Raw genomic sequence first — 15,169 nt, forward strand, 5'->3', positions numbered from 1 at the left:
CAAATGGTGTACTTCACATTTGCATAGGGTGTTCAATTTAAACTGTCACAACAATTACTGTAAAATCTGCACAATCACGTCAAAATACTTTAATCCCCTTCCTGTAAACGAGACTGGTACATTTTCATTGTATTTTCAGTCCAAACATGTTCAAATTGCCATCTTCGTAAAAAGCACTAACCAATAGACAAAAGCGATAGTGTAGCCACTACAGCAACTTAAATTACTGTTGCTCTGATTTTAAAAACAGCTACTGAGCAGGTCATTATAAGGCTTGAAGTTTAAGTGCTCCGTAGAGCAGAAAAGAACACGGACAAATGGACAAGCAGAGGGTTACAAGATTTTATTGTCAAGGCAGTGACATGACAGTATACAAAACACTTGACCATACACGTGAACCAACACTCAATTGAGCCAACTATAAGCTGTTCCCAGTTGTATCACAAATGATGCATGTGATCCCTGAACCCGGTTATTAATTAAATTACACTCTTAAGCTTGTTGTAACTTGTGCTATAAGAGGGTTACTTTCTTAAAAAACATCTCAGGAGGTAGCAGCTGAAGTGATGCTGAATGTTTAGTCCACCTCCTCAATGGTAGGTCCGGAGGATCCACCACCAGGAGCAGCACCACCAGCTCCAGGGAAGCCACCAGGCATGCCCTCTGGCATACCACCAGGCATGCCACCAGCACTCTGGTACAGCTTGGTGATGATTGGGTTGCAAACCTTCTCCAGCTCCTTCTGTTGATGCTCATACTCATCCTTCTCGGCAGTCTGCAAAACAAGGACATTTCAATGTTCTGGCAAATTCATGTCACAAAAAATAAATTGATACATATTTTTTTAAAAGCTGAGTATTTACCTGGTTCTTATCAAGCCAGCTTATGACCTCGTTGCACTTGTCCAAGATCTTTTGCTTGTCGTCATCACTGATCTTACCAGCAAGCTTCTCATCCTCCACAGTTGATTTCATGTTGAAAGCATATGACTCCAGGCCGTTCTTAGCAGACACCTTGTCACGCTGGACATCATCCTCTGCCTTGTACTTCTCAGCTTCCTGGACCATGCGTTCAATGTCCTCCTTGCTGAGACGACCTGTCATTAAGTAGGCAAGATTAGGATTTAATCATCTGTTGTTGGGATAACAGTAGCTATATTTGGGTTAAGCAACATCTATGATTTTATACCCTTGTCATTGGTGATGGTGATCTTGTTCTCCTTTCCAGTGCTTTTGTCAACAGCAGAGACATTCATGATGCCATTGGCATCAATATCAAATGTCACCTCGATCTGGGGAACACCACGAGGAGCAGGGGGGATGCCTGTCAGCTCAAACTTGCCCAGCAGGTTGTTGTCCCTGGTCATAGCACGCTCACCCTCATACACCTGTTGGAAGGGTTAGTAGACGGTTTTGAAACTATGTGTCTACACTTCTGCCAGCATTATTTCACATCCACATCCACAGACATCCAAGGAAGGTTTGGGCCATCTTTAGTCTTCTGACCTCTGGTGGATACTACGAATGGCAAGTGTAAATTAAACATTGAGAGACAGCATGATGATGTTGCTCTTACCTGGATGAGCACACCAGGTTGGTTGTCAGAGTAGGTGGTGAAGGTTTGGGTCTGCTTGGTAGGAATGGTGGTGTTACGTTTGATCAAGACGGTCATGACACCTCCAGCGGTCTCAATACCCAGGGACAGAGGGGTGACATCCAGAAGCAGCAAGTCCTGGACATTCTCAGACTTGTCACCTGATAGGATGGCAGCTTGGACAGCTGTAAAGAAAAAATAAGCAACAGTTAGAAGCTCAAGCGAACCATGATCAGCAGCTACTAGAGTTGTGCTGATCTCATTATGCAAGCAGCTGAAAGAATAAACTTGCGTGTACATCATTTAGCTGACAACACTTACCAGCTCCGTAGGCCACAGCTTCATCCGGATTGATACTCTTATTGAGCTCCTTTCCATTGAAGAAGTCCTGGAGCAGTTTCTGGATCTTGGGGATACGGGTGGAGCCACCAACCAATACAATGTCATGGATCTGCCCTTTATCCATCTTGGCATCACGGAGAGACTTTTCCACGGGGTCCAAAGTGCCACGGAAGAGGTCAGCGTTGAGCTCCTCAAAGCGAGCCCTGGTGATAGAGGTGTAGAAGTCAACTCCCTCGTACAGAGAGTCGATTTCAATGCTGGCCTGGGTGCTGGAAGACAGTGTGCGCTTTGCCCTCTCGCAAGCGGTGCGCAGACGACGGACAGCTCTCTTATTGTCGCTGATGTCCTTCTTGTATTTGCGCTTGAACTCGGCGATGAAGTGGTTGACCATACGGTTGTCGAAATCTTCCCCACCAAGATGAGTATCTCCAGCAGTGGACTTGACCTCAAAGATACCATCCTCAATGGTCAAGATGGACACATCGAAGGTACCACCACCAAGATCAAAGATGAGAACGTTCCTCTCTGACCCAACCTGAAGTTAAAATTAGTGTTAACATTTTTGAAAGCTACTCAACTATGATGAACTACCTCAATTTTTCTTCATATACAATGGACATAATTCAAATATAATTGCAGTTTCAAATTTTATTTGCCTTCTTGTCCAACCCATAGGCAATGGCAGCGGCAGTTGGTTCATTGATGATACGCAAAACGTTGAGGCCAGAGATTGTGCCAGCATCTTTAGTGGCCTGGCGCTGGGAGTCATTGAAGTAGGCGGGCACTGTAATTACAGCATTGTTGACAGTCTGAAAGAAAATAAATCAAACATTAGAATAATTTATATCTAAGCTAGCAGGTTTTGTAATTTTGTTTTCAGAGCTATGCAAAATAAGAACATACTTTTCCGAGGTAGGCTTCAGCAATCTCCTTCATCTTTGTCAGCACCATGGAAGAGATCTCCTCTGGGTAGAAGGACTTAGTCTCACCCTTGTACTCAACTTGAACCTTGGGGCGGGTGTTGTCATTGATGACATTAAATGGCCAGTGCTTCATATCTGACTGCACAACTGTGTCGTCAAACCTGCGACCAATCAGCCTTTTGGCATCTGCAAAACGAAAGATTGTGTATTTTAAATATCAAAAAGAAATCTGCTATAATTTGGGCTTCCCTTAAGAAGCGACTCGGACACCCGTTGGTCTTTCAACCTATGGTGGAAACTACAAATGGCAGGAAAATCGTCATCACAGGCAAGAGTTCACTTAGAAAAATAAGACATTATGTCAGTCTCATTTTTGCCTCGACTTCACAGGAGTTAACCTTGAAGATTTTTTTTGTCCATTGACAGAGCTGGTTCTTCACTACTGTGATAAATAAAATTACTTAAACATGTTGCTGACTTTCAGTCAGTGAGTGTGACAGGAATGACAAGACAACTAGATCATTATTGTTACATACTAAAAACTTCATTCTTACCAAAGACTGTGTTGGTGGGGTTCATGGCAACCTGATTCTTGGCTGCATCTCCAATCAGTCTCTCTGAATCTGTGAAGGCCACGTAGCTGGGTGTGGTCCTGTTGCCCTGGTCATTGGCAATGATTTCAACTTTGCCATGTTGGAACACACCAACACAGGAGTAGGTGGTGCCAAGATCAATACCAACTGCCGGTCCCTTAGACATGTTTCCTAAAAAATTAGATGGAAAAAATAAAAATAAATAAAATTTAATTTGCCGATCTCATTGATTACAGATAAGCTTGTGCCAGCCAAAACAATTCAGCCCTTGATATTAAAGTAGAAAATACCATTCAGAACTTGAAATGTAAGGTGTTAACATTAACAAGCTGTATGCAGGAAAGTAGTTAGTCTTGAAGACTTTAATAAAATAATAAAATGGTGTGTCATTTACACTAGTACAGTTAATAGCAAACACGCCTTTATTGTGCTAATGAGCCTAAGGGCTAAGCATTCAGCAAAAAATTAGGCATTGTAGAAGCACAGCACTGGTTCTGGCCATGTGAGAATGAGGCTTCAAGTTTACCACTGAGTTCACACCAGTAATTGACAAACTATTTTAAGATGTAACCAATAAATTAAAAAATTACCCTGGATCAACGTGATCATAAAAACAGACAAAACTGCAATACACCCTACCTGTGATTGAAATTAAGGTACTTGGATATACAAAAAAGGCTTTTGTTCTGAAAAAGCAACCGGAAGTCTGTTCATTACCACTACCTTGACACTGGTTGTTCGAGAACGTTCTCGAACGTCTCTACCCCCACCCTCCCCGCTCTGCTAAGTGGCTAACGTTAGCTAATGCGCCCATCGAGTTCCTAAGTACAGACATAGTAAAAGCATACGATGTACAATACTCTGCATCGTTAATATTTACCTTCAGCACCGGTTATTTGGAAATAAAAGTAAATTTCTTCCGTATCTTCTATCACTGAATGAGCAAAATGCAAATGCTACTGTCGCCATTGAAGCAAGCCATGAGGGGTATATATATGAGGTTTTACTAAAATATGTATATTGCTTAAGACTTATACAAGAGTTACTTACCGAGTAGTTGAACGGTGGATGAGTTTAGGTGTTATGTTGGAATGGACAGCGGCCAGACTGACTTGTCCTTGCCGGTATGAGAGGAAAAAGGAAGACAGACAACTATCGGAACCTTATATATGACCGGCAAAGCAGCCAATCACAGGTCGAGGTCTTTCAGTCTTTCCTCAACGATCCACCAATGACGCTTAGCCTCTTGGATGACGTTATGACGATCCAGCCTACTTCCTGTTTTATTCTCTGTATTTCATAATCACTGTGAATGACCGCATGGCCCAAAACGCTAACCTTGTCTAGAGGTTCAAAATGTATTTAGGCAAACGTTCCTTTCTTTTGAGATTTGATATAATTGAAAACGCATTTATGCGTTTAATTTGACAAGAGAATAAGCTCATACTCTTACTCTATCAATGAATTATTGAGGAAGTAAAAGTAGAACCCATGCGAGGTTAGTCAGTGGCTAACTGCGATTTAGCGACCGCTGATTTCTGAAATTTGAAAGAAACACTTAACAGAATCTGTAGGAATTATAAACTCTGAAGCAAAAATATTTTTGCTCCTCCTTGTTTTCAATCGCTGTAGTGAACTACGATCAGCTTTTGTAGCCACTCTTGGTCAAGTAACCTATTACCATGCTCTGCATTTCATTTGGTTTCTGTTTCCGTAAAACTGCACCTTTAGTGTTACACATGATTGGCTACATCTCGAGAGTATCTTATACAATCAATATTATTACGCTTTAAAAAAAAAAACACTGTTAAAATGTCTTTTAATCATGTCAACTATGTGTGTGTAGTAAACCTCCTATTTTATGAAGATACTTGAGATGTCACATCACCTGGTGCCACTTTATGAGAAAAGACACAAAAGATACAGATAAAACGCAAAAACAATATCTCCCTTAAACATCACTAATCCATGTTCAAACAAAGTATGTTCTATCAAAATATACTTTAATGGTACATGTAAACATAATATCTATACAGTACAGTAAAGTACTGAAGTTAAAATTACGTGTTACCACATTCTTCTCTTTGTAAACATACACCCTTTGTTACAAGTGCACTAAAAAAGATGATCAGCTTGATCTCTGAGCATGATTATGGTGCTGATGAAATTATAAATGTTGTATTTTACATTGTTATAGCTCAGTCTCCTTTATGTCACATTTTACTGGAATTTGTGACAGGGCTTGAGGTTGAGAAGTTTGCTCTTTATTTCCACTCTCTGTTGCCGTCATCGCACATTTGTTTATAACTGAAGTTATCACTGTTGGTTCTTCAACCACATACTTTGTGAATGCCGTGTTGAAGAGTCCTGTGAGAGAGAGAGCATACCACAGTCAATGATTGATTGCAGAAACAGGTTACTTCAAAAACACTAACTCTGTTTCTGTGGAAAGACAAGTGTTTCACCAGAGACATTGCTCAAATTGCATGAAGTTGAATTTGTCATGTTGATGTTGACTCCTTGAATTGGAGGAAGGAATTGAATTCAGGAACTGAACTGGTTTGAAATTAAATGTGGCTTGAAAATAACTAAGACAAGTCAGCCCAAGTCAAATATTATTACAGTAAAGAGCTCATTTTTCCCCAAGGCACCACAATGTGCTTGGCATGTTGTGTGTCAACTTTAAGTTTTGGTGTGGAATTATCTATGTACCTCTTCGCCTTTGTCCTTGGGAGTTCCTCTCCTCCTGGCTTGATTTTGATTTACTGCTCTCCTCTGAGGGATCAGAGTCTTCATTCTCTGTAACAATAAAAACTGTCATATGTTTTTTATAAATAAATTTCAAAAAGAAAGTGCATGGCTTTGTGGAGTAACTACAAGCCCACAATAAGAAAGTCTATGTATTATTTATACCATATTATATATGATTTATATTTCTGGACACACATGAAGCAGAAGCCAGAGTAAAACCAGCTCTAAGGATTTGCTTCATACATAATGGCCCTTCAAACTAACAGCAGCTTCAGTCTGATATTGTTGGTGTGATTAGATGCCATGCAGAAACTACGATAATGATCTGTTTACCTCTCTTCCAGGTGATGTGCGCTCTCCTCAGCTTGATGGCAAAAAAAATTACCACTACCAGAAGACCAAAAATTAGGCATGTCACCAGGAAGACCAGCAACGATGATCCTCCTTCACTTCCTGTCTGCATCCTTGGGTCATTAATGCTCCCTGGAAATGGACAGAATGTTGGTAGTTACTCACTAAAACCTTAATCATAAGACAAGATAGTTATCTAATTGTCAATTTTAAACCAGAGGAACTGAATTTTAGTGTCAACCACGCAGACACTTGTACTGTTAACAGTGTGAAATTACCTGTTCTGTTTCTCTCCGTACTGTTAAAGGATACGATCTCCTTTGTTGCCTCAGAGACAGATTCCCAGCCTTTAAGGAATTATGAAGAAGGGAGACACAATAATTAACATAGACTTAAATAAGCTGCTGCAGCCCGAGTCAACCCTGTTTTCTAAACACAACAACCCAATTGTAGTTTTTCATAATTACCACAAGATGGCATCAGACAGACATTTGTCGAGAATAATTTGACATATAATCTTACAAGAAAAATAAACTGGATATCATACACATTGTGCTTGTAGCATTACTAATGGTGTAATTCCTCACACTGGTTGAGCCTGATAATACAGATGTTTCCGTATCATCTACCTAAAATATATACATTTTAATAAATAAACCTCAAGAGAAAATAGAAGCCAGAGAGGGTAGGTTTTTTTTAAGAAAACGGTTGCTGTTTTGCCTGAAAACAAGCAGATGAATAACTGAATGTTATTTTAGAAGCTGGGAATTGTAAGGTGATGTGTAACTTTTAATATCAAAATTGATTTATCTTTGATAAATTTTTCTTAGGATTCAAATATTTAAGAACACGTAAACCAGTTTTTAGAGCTGGCATATCAAATCTTTGATGATGCTTGGTATATATCACAGAAAAGCTCTTCACATACATGGAGCCTTGCAGTTCCATCCTCAGAATTTATGAATACATCTAACACAACTCAGTCTCACACTATAGTCTGAGACTTCCGTCACAGGAAACAGAACTAGCAGTATCACAAATACAGTGGTGGTTAAGCAACCAACCTAAACGCACTTTGAAAGCTGGGGTACCTGTAGTTTCCATCTCACAAGCTGACAGTTTGTGTAAGATACTATACATTTAGAGCAATGAATAAGGGCTGTAGTATAAGGTAAACCAATTTAAGGTACATTTTTCCATGGCATTATTCACAGCGTAGAGGTAACTTTTGTTCTTTAGATACTGAACATCTGCATAAATTAATTGTTGTATGCAATATGTTTTAAGAATACAATTATTGGGCATGGCCATCACCCTGTCATAATTTACCATTTGAACTGATTTGGCATTTATTCTGCCATATAACATTAAAATAACTTTTTTGTTGTTTTTTAAGACTACTATTGTTTCTCTAAGAGTGTTTCTTCTGTGTTACTCATCAATTCTCTGCATATGTCATCTGATATGGAATATTTTGTCACTTAAAACCAATGTGCCATGAAAATCACATACAACTGAAAACAGTTTCACTTACCACTAGTGGTGAGATGTGAGCTTTTGGATGTAACAGGGTTCATGGGAAACCTAGTGGGTGTTGTAACTGTCTTTGGCCCATTGGAGGGAACAGCTGATAACTTGATAGAGCTCTCAGATGAAGGCCCATTCACATCTCTGGTTGTTAGGTCCACTGTTGTTCTTCCATGTTTGAACCAACTGGTTATTGTTCTCGGCAGCCCTGTTGACCCTTGCGGCTGAGCTGTGGGGGCATTAGCCGTAGTTGGGCTTTGGGACTTTGTTGCTGTCACGGAGAGAGTGGGTTTACACTATTAATAAGCAGTAACATCATTCAGTTCATGGAAAATCAAAGCGAGAATTCATCTTCACATGAATAAAAAGCACAGATCTTTTTTCAATTATAATTAAAGGAAACCGGTCTATTCACAACATTCAGAAAGAGGAAATTACATGGGACTGTTTTTTTCCTTTTTTCTCTGGGTCGGTCAACTTTTACAGTCAGTCTGATGGTGTGGACATTGGAATGGAACAACTCATGACAAAAAACCCTCTCCAGTGCTTTCCGTGTTTTGTGACGACACAACTACCCTTTCACTGTTCCTCAATATCTCCCTGTATGCAGAAGTACTTCAAAGTAAACAAGTTTTAGTTAGTCTCTTTCTCTCTCAACCATACCGATCGAGGGAGACGGCCGTCCACCCTGAGCCCAATTCTGTTCAAGGTTTCTTCCCGTTAAATGGGAATTTTTTCCTTGCCGCTGTCGCCAAGTGCTTGCTCATGGGGGAAAGTTGGGTCTCTGTAAATAATATTATAAAGAGTACGGTCTAGAACTGTTCTACATGAAAAGGACCCTGAGATAACCTCTGTTATGATTTAGTGCTATATAAATAAAATTGAATGAATTTACTCAATACAAGGGTCATTTTTACTCTTTTTTCCCTGGTGGTCAAAATTTTTAATAAACAGCAGGTCAGTTTGTACTCACAGCTTCGTCCAATATTGACAAAGTTCATCAGAGGATGTGAGCGCAGAGCCGGATGGCGAACAAGGCATTTCACAGTGACTCTGTTCTCCACAGACTGAACATGTAAGATATCCATAGAGACATGTTTTTTATCTTCAGATTGGACTTGGGCATTAGCTGTGGAATGAGACAGAGGTCATTAGTTTGCATCGCTAAGCAGGTGTATCAGTCCATCTCAGTAGACGAAGACCCATCTTAATATGACATTGCTGAGACTTTTGATCAAAACCAAAGAGTTTTAATCACTCACTTAGGTCATTCAAAATGAAACAAAAAAAGGTGAGAAGGAGTAGGTTTACATCTTTGTGTTAGTGTTGAGCTACTTCAAGGACAGTTATAATGGAATTTATGACTAGTTTATCAGGGCTTGAAATAACATCTGCCAACCCACCGAATGTGGGTAACGATTATGGTTACTGTGGCAGGTAGAGTCATCAAGAGATGAGCCCACTCTGTTTGCTGAGTCTACTTTTGCTACACCTACAAAAGTCCAGCAACCGGTGTAAAGAGCTGGGTGTTCAAGAACAATGAAATGTTCAAGCGTACCTGCTTTTTTTGTTCATATATGTGCATTGCACTATAAACAAAACTATTGGATAAAGTGAAATATTAATCAGAGGGTCACATTAATCATTTCATCTTTTGAAAACAGCTGTGCTGGTCACAGTGCTAAATGACAAAAATGTCTCAACAAAAAAACAGAGCAATATGCAGACTTGGCAGGCTTGGTTAAGTAGGAATATTTTTGCCCATTGCCTAAGATACAGCACCACAAACATGCAGCTCAAGTTGGCAGGTAATGTGCCTTTGTGGGTCACATTCATGTTATGTTATCTTCTATGGCTCACTTTGGTTCACTTCTTAATTACAACATAGCTTTTGCTATTTATTATTTAGTTCACACCTTCAGTTATTGCCAACTTACCAAGAATTTCCGGCCCATGGTCCAATTTCCAGGAGATCTGCGGAGGGTAGTGGTTCCCCTCAGCAGTGCATTTTATGACAAACTTTCCTTCATGCTCTGCTTCTTCCATTTTGGGATGAGCTTTAAAAGAATCAACACCAGAGCAAATGTTATTACAGTATGATGAAATGCTCATCCAGCTAACGATATATCGGTCATGCTAAGTCATGGTTAAGGATATAGCTCTGTCTTTACGTAACTAAATCATTGTCAAAGTCCTATCATTGGTGGCTTCAACAATAATATATTCTTTAGTTGCGATGCTGTACTCACCCAACACAGTCACCTCCACTTTTTTCTGTATTGTGTCATGGCCATACTGAGAGCATGTATAGTTGCCTCCATCTTTGAAGGTGACATTAGAAATACTGATGGAGAATTCTGAGACAGACAGTTTGTTGATTCTGTAGCGCTTGTCCTTTAAAGCTGGAAAGAAGTGAGAGAAAATAAGAGAGGTTTAATATCTTTGATGAAAAATTCTGAGAGACTCTTACAATTTTTGGCCCAAACACCAGCCTATTTGTGTTGCTGCTAATACATTTGTTGTTGTGACTGAAGCACACGATATGTCATCATCACCTCTATTGTTATTGAAGAACATAATGTATCCTTCTGGGTTCTTCCAGTCCACACTGTTCTTGTGACCATCGGTAATGGGGCAGCTTAAGATGAGTGTCTGACCTTTCTTTACAGTCACACGCTGCCACAACGCAAGCGAAACTGCAATCAAATAAATGGGAACATCAGTGTCCTTGAAAATTTACACTGAGAGCACAGAGTCATTTCCACACCATAGTTAGGTAAAACATGTCACATTTTATAAAATGATGAACAACTGTCTATTGGAATTAAATGCCAAGTCAAGACCAGTGAAAGTATGTTCCCCATCCCTCACACACAGAGGTATCTGAATTTGTCTGATGTGTGAGTGTGTGTGTGTGTGTGTGTGTGTGTGTGTGTGTGTGTGTGTGTGTGTGTGTGTGTGTGTGTGTGTGCGTGCGTGTTTATGTGGAGGTAGTATGACAGGAAAAAAATTGTTCTGTACCCCCTACCCCCCTCTCTCATCTAATGCATTTCTGTTTTGACAGGAAGTAAAGTAGTCAGTCCTTTCATGGTGAGAAAAAATATACATTTGCTGTGGGTTGTTCATGGGGGCTTTGTGGGTTTTTTCTTTCCTATGACGAGTTGTTTGGAAAACACATTTGTGTGGGCACGTTGACACCAGCCGCAAGGGTGGTGGGCTTGATGCATCAGAGGTCATCAAGACGTTTATCACGCACTTGTTTTAGTTATTACATTACTTTTACTGGACATTGGAACAAATGTATGAAAATTACATAGATACGTACATATTTTTTACTGCAACATTTTTTTTGAGAGTTTTCTCTAGACTTTAGTCAGTGAGTTTGAGGCTTTTTTTTTTTTTAATGCCTGATTTATAAAGAACATTTCATTCCACAGACAATACTATATGCAATGTAAAATATATTCCTCACATAAAAGGAAACTGATATACAATATACACTATATTCATATATAAACATGCATGCATACATAAACATACATACTGTACTAGAATGGGGCATAAAATATAATAAAATGATACAACAATAGGAAACTGAATGAGAGTCATAGGTACTAATGACAAAATCAGAACTTTACATATAAAAATGTAAAACATACAAATCTATTGCCTCAGAAAGCATGAGCTTAGACAACAATGTCACTGTAAATAAATGCAACCATCTGATTTGTCAGCGGCAGCAGAGTTTGTGATTTCCCCTAATTTTCCACAATAAACCACCAAATTTAAAACATCACAAACTGCCATAGGAAGATGACTACTGTTAACTGTCATTTCTGAAGAATTCATAAGCAAAGTCATCACTTCCAGTAGGTTCATTTGCCATTTTTAATGATCAGATTCAGTGTATCATCTCATTTCAGCATTATCTACTTTTCATAACCATGTATGCCTGTTAACAAGTACTGAAAGTAAAAACTCACCCTGTATGAGTAGCATGAAGACGCTGAGCTGCCGCTTCAGTTCCATCTCCTTCACTCACTAACAATCACACTTTCACACTGTTGCATTTCCTCATCATTTGATCTATTTGTACAGTACTGAGGGACCTTCCATGACATCACAGCTCTGTGGTTTCCACAAACTTCTTGATTTAAAGGATTCTCATGTAATACGTACAGAATAAGTACAAGGGTAATAGTTCAGGATTCATAAATATAATCTCCTGTTTCTGAAATTTAAGTAAGCTGATTGTAAAAAAGACAAAAAGCTTAATTTTCAATGTCTTTAATTAACAAAAATCTTAAAAAATATATCTCACAGATAAGTGGAAAAGATACATCGCCATTGTTTTGTTTTTGTTTTTTTAATTTTGTTGGTCTTTTTCACAAGTCAACATGTCTGTGAGCCAGGTCTGTTGAGATACTGTATACGGTAGTAAAACTAGTGAAGGCTAAATGTTCATAATGTTCTCAGGGTACTTGTTTTAGCTAAAAGACAATACTTCACTGTGTATCAGAGCGCCGAAGTCAACTCCTGTTAAAATTGTTCAGGGAGCTTTTGGAAAAGGCCAATGGCTGACTTGGTTAACCAACTAGTCAACCAGCTAGTGAAGTTGTCCAGACTACTAACTTAGTCAAACGAACTAGCACTATATGTTGGTCATAGTGGGGTTTGACCTCTTGACCTTCAGGCTCGGGGGCTGGGGGGGCTGGGGGTGAGGCACCATTTCCTGAGGAGAGGTCTACTTAGAGGTCTACTTAAACCCACCTTTGTGAGCTGGAAGGTCTTGTGAAAGCAGAGAGTTGTAAAGGAAAGTGGGAGCCCTCACTCAGACAATGACTGCTCAAAAAGCATAAATTGTAGATTTTTACACTGTGAGTTGTGGCAAGAATAGCTAGACATGATAATGCAGTGTGCATTAAGTGCACAAGGTGGTTAAAAAAGGATTAAAGGAAAGGATTAATTTATTGACTCCCTGACTTTTCCTCTGGCATCATTATAAGTTTTACGTTTCTGTTTTTTGAGTAAAATGTTTCAACAAGTATTCAATGGACTTAAATAAATTAAATTTCACATCACATTTCATGTATCCTGCTGACTTTGGTGATCCACTGATGCTTCATCTAGACCCACCAGCAGGTCAAACTTTCGAATATCCATTGAAATAACTTGACAACATCTACAAAATGGATTTGCACAAATTTTGTTCTGACAATTGGTAGCATCACATAACCACTACCATGGCTGTAGCCTCTTGTTCTTACATTACATTTTGAGAAAACAGGCCAGTGTGCACACAAGCCTGATGGATGTGTGTGAATGGGATTTTTTTCCCCAATGTTTATGTTTTGTCTTGAAATCTTGAAATCCACAGCCCTCACTCTATTGCTGATGTCATCCATTTATATTCACTGATATTTTCAGTTGGACTATGGGAAATAGCTGCAGGCTCCATCATTTCTTCTCTTTGATCTCCCTGTACAAGGAATGCATTTAAGCTGTACTTTTGGATTGGTTAAATAACATGGAAGTAAACCTTGATAACTACATTTTTGTCTGTACCTTGGTTTTGTCATATAACCTCTGTAGCTGTTCAATTTTAGGCTAAATACATATTATGATCCCTTTAAACAAGTCTCTCTGTCAATTAAAATTCAGTGTTTTGTCATTAAATCAAACAACACGGTTACAGTAGTACTGTCTATGATTGTATGAAAAGTATTGTAATATGTTATGTAATGATGGTAATGCAGCACAGCTGTGCAGCTGCAGTTTGACTTGGAATGGTGGAGTCAGGTTACCAAGTGACTGAGACTCATTAAAGGCACAAACAGAACACAGTAACCCATTACTGACAATGTCTCTACAAGCTATTGTAGTGTAAATATAAAGCCAAGATTAGCAGAATAGTTACATGACATGTGGTACACACTTTAACAATATACTGTAAGTTTAAGGACGACTGTTAGATAAGGATAAAAACATTGGTGTATTTTGCTGCGCCAGTAGTTGAAGATAAATTCACCTAATTTTACTTTGCCACTTCATTGTTTGCCACTTTTGCATGCTGACATTATCATCACATTACAGGATGTGATGTAATGAGTTTTTCAAGCCAACAGTGATAGATATTTGTTGCCTCTACTTCCTAACTAAAACTTCACCTTTACATTGAAGAACGCTCTGGAACTTTCTTCTGCTGTTTCTGTCTCTAATCTCTCTTTATTCTATTCTAGTTTGTTTTTTTTAAACAGCTGTCCAGATTTTAGCCAATCGGAGGACGACGGCTCAAACGCAACGTGAAGACGGAGCCAGAATGTACTGGAAGAGCACTGCTGTGCTGCAGGATGATTGGCTCACGGACAATTGGGAAGCTTGCACAGAAGAAGTGAGGCCGGCATCTTCTGCTTGTGTTCATCTGATGGAGGAGAGTCAGACTGCGGCAGTTTAGGCCACAGCATCACCCAGGTAGGACGAGAATGTCTTTCATCAGGTTTATGCTTATGCATAGTTGTTCAGCATTTATATGTGCAGCTATGCTTCTTACAGCCTAATATCACCGACAGTACATTTTATCGGACGTCTGTGGTACTAAGTTAGTACCGCATTATTCATGCTCTTCTCCCTTTCTATCACAATAACATTAATATAATATTCATCAGGACGTGTATAACGTGATTATGTATATGTTTACTTCATATTCATTCCCCTACTTTATTCCTGTGATAGAAGCTTATCACAGAAAATCTTGAAGTAAAAAGTCGATAATATATATTTAAGGTATTAATAAGCTACAATGACGTTACATTGAGTATACTCTGGGTGTCAGCAATCCATAAAACTCGGCGCATAGATGCAGGACCAGCTGGATACTGCAGCAGGGCAACTTTGTTCCTCAGTCACAAGCGGTGGGGGGAGGTGTGAGCGCCTGTCTCTCCCAGATTGTCCAGGGGATCAGCAGTTTGAATACATCTCCAGCGTGATGCTGCAGAATGCGCCCTGGTGTCGCGGCACACGCTGTCTTACATGCTGCACAGCCCCCCCTCTGCACAAAAACATACTTTATAAACTCTTATGCAAACAAGG

At 39.4% G+C, this 15,169-nt stretch overlaps 2 protein-coding genes across 3 annotated transcripts; both read right to left on the reverse strand.

Moving 5' to 3' along the window:
- Nucleotides 1-326: 326 nt before the first annotated feature.
- Nucleotides 327-4,633, reverse strand: LOC120802580 (heat shock cognate 70 kDa protein). Its single transcript, XM_040150542.1, has 9 exons — nt 4,502-4,633; nt 3,413-3,622; nt 2,839-3,044; nt 2,592-2,744; nt 1,915-2,470; nt 1,576-1,778; nt 1,189-1,387; nt 864-1,096; nt 327-775 (listed from the first exon to the last, which is right to left on the reverse strand). The coding sequence occupies exons 2-9, from the start codon at nt 3,615-3,617 to the stop codon at nt 578-580; spliced, it is 1,953 nt and encodes a 650-aa protein (XP_040006476.1). The 5' UTR covers nt 3,618-3,622; nt 4,502-4,633; the 3' UTR covers nt 327-577.
- Nucleotides 4,634-5,299: 666 nt separating this feature from the next.
- On the reverse strand, nt 5,300-12,133 carry LOC120802581 (cytotoxic and regulatory T-cell molecule). Of its 2 annotated transcripts, none has more exons than XM_040150544.1 (10): nt 12,064-12,133; nt 10,636-10,776; nt 10,330-10,482; nt 10,018-10,137; nt 9,054-9,209; nt 8,088-8,351; nt 6,832-6,900; nt 6,536-6,685; nt 6,164-6,250; nt 5,300-5,818 (listed from the first exon to the last, which is right to left on the reverse strand). In XM_040150544.1, the coding sequence occupies exons 1-10, from the start codon at nt 12,107-12,109 to the stop codon at nt 5,643-5,645; spliced, it is 1,362 nt and encodes a 453-aa protein (XP_040006478.1). In that variant the 5' UTR covers nt 12,110-12,133; the 3' UTR covers nt 5,300-5,642. The 2 variants fall into 2 exon arrangements, with proteins under 2 accessions (XP_040006478.1, XP_040006477.1); XM_040150543.1 differs by having other exon boundaries at nt 6,164-6,265.
- Nucleotides 12,134-15,169: the final 3,036 nt, after the last annotated feature.

This window comes from Xiphias gladius, chromosome 17 (genome assembly GCF_016859285.1).
Source record: "Xiphias gladius isolate SHS-SW01 ecotype Sanya breed wild chromosome 17, ASM1685928v1, whole genome shotgun sequence".
Lineage (NCBI taxonomy): Eukaryota > Metazoa > Chordata > Actinopteri > Istiophoriformes > Xiphiidae > Xiphias > Xiphias gladius.

Coding starts and splice junctions, on each gene's coding strand:
- LOC120802581 (XM_040150543.1), bottom strand. CDS start 12,109: ATGGAACTGAAGCGGCAGCTCAGCGTCTTCATGCTACTCATACAGG. Junction 10,483..10,635: donor GTTCTTCAATAACAATAGAG/GTGATGATGACA, acceptor ACTTCTTTCCAG/CTTTAAAGGACAAGCGCTAC. Junction 5,819..6,163: donor CCAAGGACAAAGGCGAAGAG/GTACATAGATAA, acceptor TCTCTCTCACAG/GACTCTTCAACACGGCATTC.
- LOC120802580 (XM_040150542.1), bottom strand. CDS start 3,617: ATGTCTAAGGGACCGGCAGTTGGTATTGATCTTGGCACCACCTACTCC. Junction 1,779..1,914: donor AGCTGTGGCCTACGGAGCTG/GTAAGTGTTGTC, acceptor TTTTCTTTACAG/CTGTCCAAGCTGCCATCCTA. Junction 776..863: donor GCTGGCTTGATAAGAACCAG/GTAAATACTCAG, acceptor CTTGTTTTGCAG/ACTGCCGAGAAGGATGAGTA.